Source organism: Nestor notabilis, unplaced genomic scaffold, assembly GCF_000696875.1.
Source record: "Nestor notabilis isolate BGI_N333 unplaced genomic scaffold, ASM69687v1 scaffold16554, whole genome shotgun sequence".
Taxonomy (NCBI): Eukaryota; Metazoa; Chordata; class Aves; order Psittaciformes; family Psittacidae; genus Nestor; species Nestor notabilis.
In genome coordinates, this window is record NW_009925313.1 from 7,170 (window position 1) to 7,671 (window position 502).

At 64.3% G+C, this 502-nt stretch overlaps 1 protein-coding gene across 1 annotated transcript in view; it reads right to left on the minus strand.

The window, feature by feature from the left end:
- LOC104404551 (plectin-like) overlaps nt 1–502 on the minus strand; it is a gene marked incomplete at both ends in the record, with an annotated part of 8,061 nt that overhangs the window by 7,163 nt on the left and 396 nt on the right. The window contains 1 exon segment of the mRNA XM_010013006.1: nt 358–497. Within this exon segment, the coding sequence (XP_010011308.1) occupies nt 358–497 (140 nt within the window).

Here is a 502-nt window from a genome sequence, read left to right on the forward strand (position 1 = left end):
GGACAGGCCACCAGAAAGGTGCGGGGGTCACCCCACCACAGCAGGAGCTGCAGCAGCAGGAGAGGGCAGAGAGCCACGGGAGGTCCTGCCCTGACACCTACTTCGGGGTTTGCATTGCTGCACCAATGCTGACTCCACACACACCCCCGACCCATAACGTGGGGGTCCTGCCCAACAGCAGCCCAGAGGCTGGGGGATGGACACGGACTGGAGGCTCGGGCAGTGCAGCAGCTCCGTGCCTGTGCCCATGCCGCAGGGGCTGCAGTGATGGTGGCTTGGACCCAGTGCCGCGCGGCTGGGGAGAGGGAAGAGGTCCCTGTGTGCAACCACTGCTAAGGGGACCCAGTCACCCAGTACCTCCTCTGCTTTCTGCTGCAGCAATGCCGCCTCCTGCTTCAGCTTCTCCTTTTCCTGCTCCAGGTCAGCGATGGCCTGGCGCAGCTTCTCCGCATCCTGGTCACTCTGGTGCCGCTGGATCTCCAGGGTGTGCACCAGTGTCATC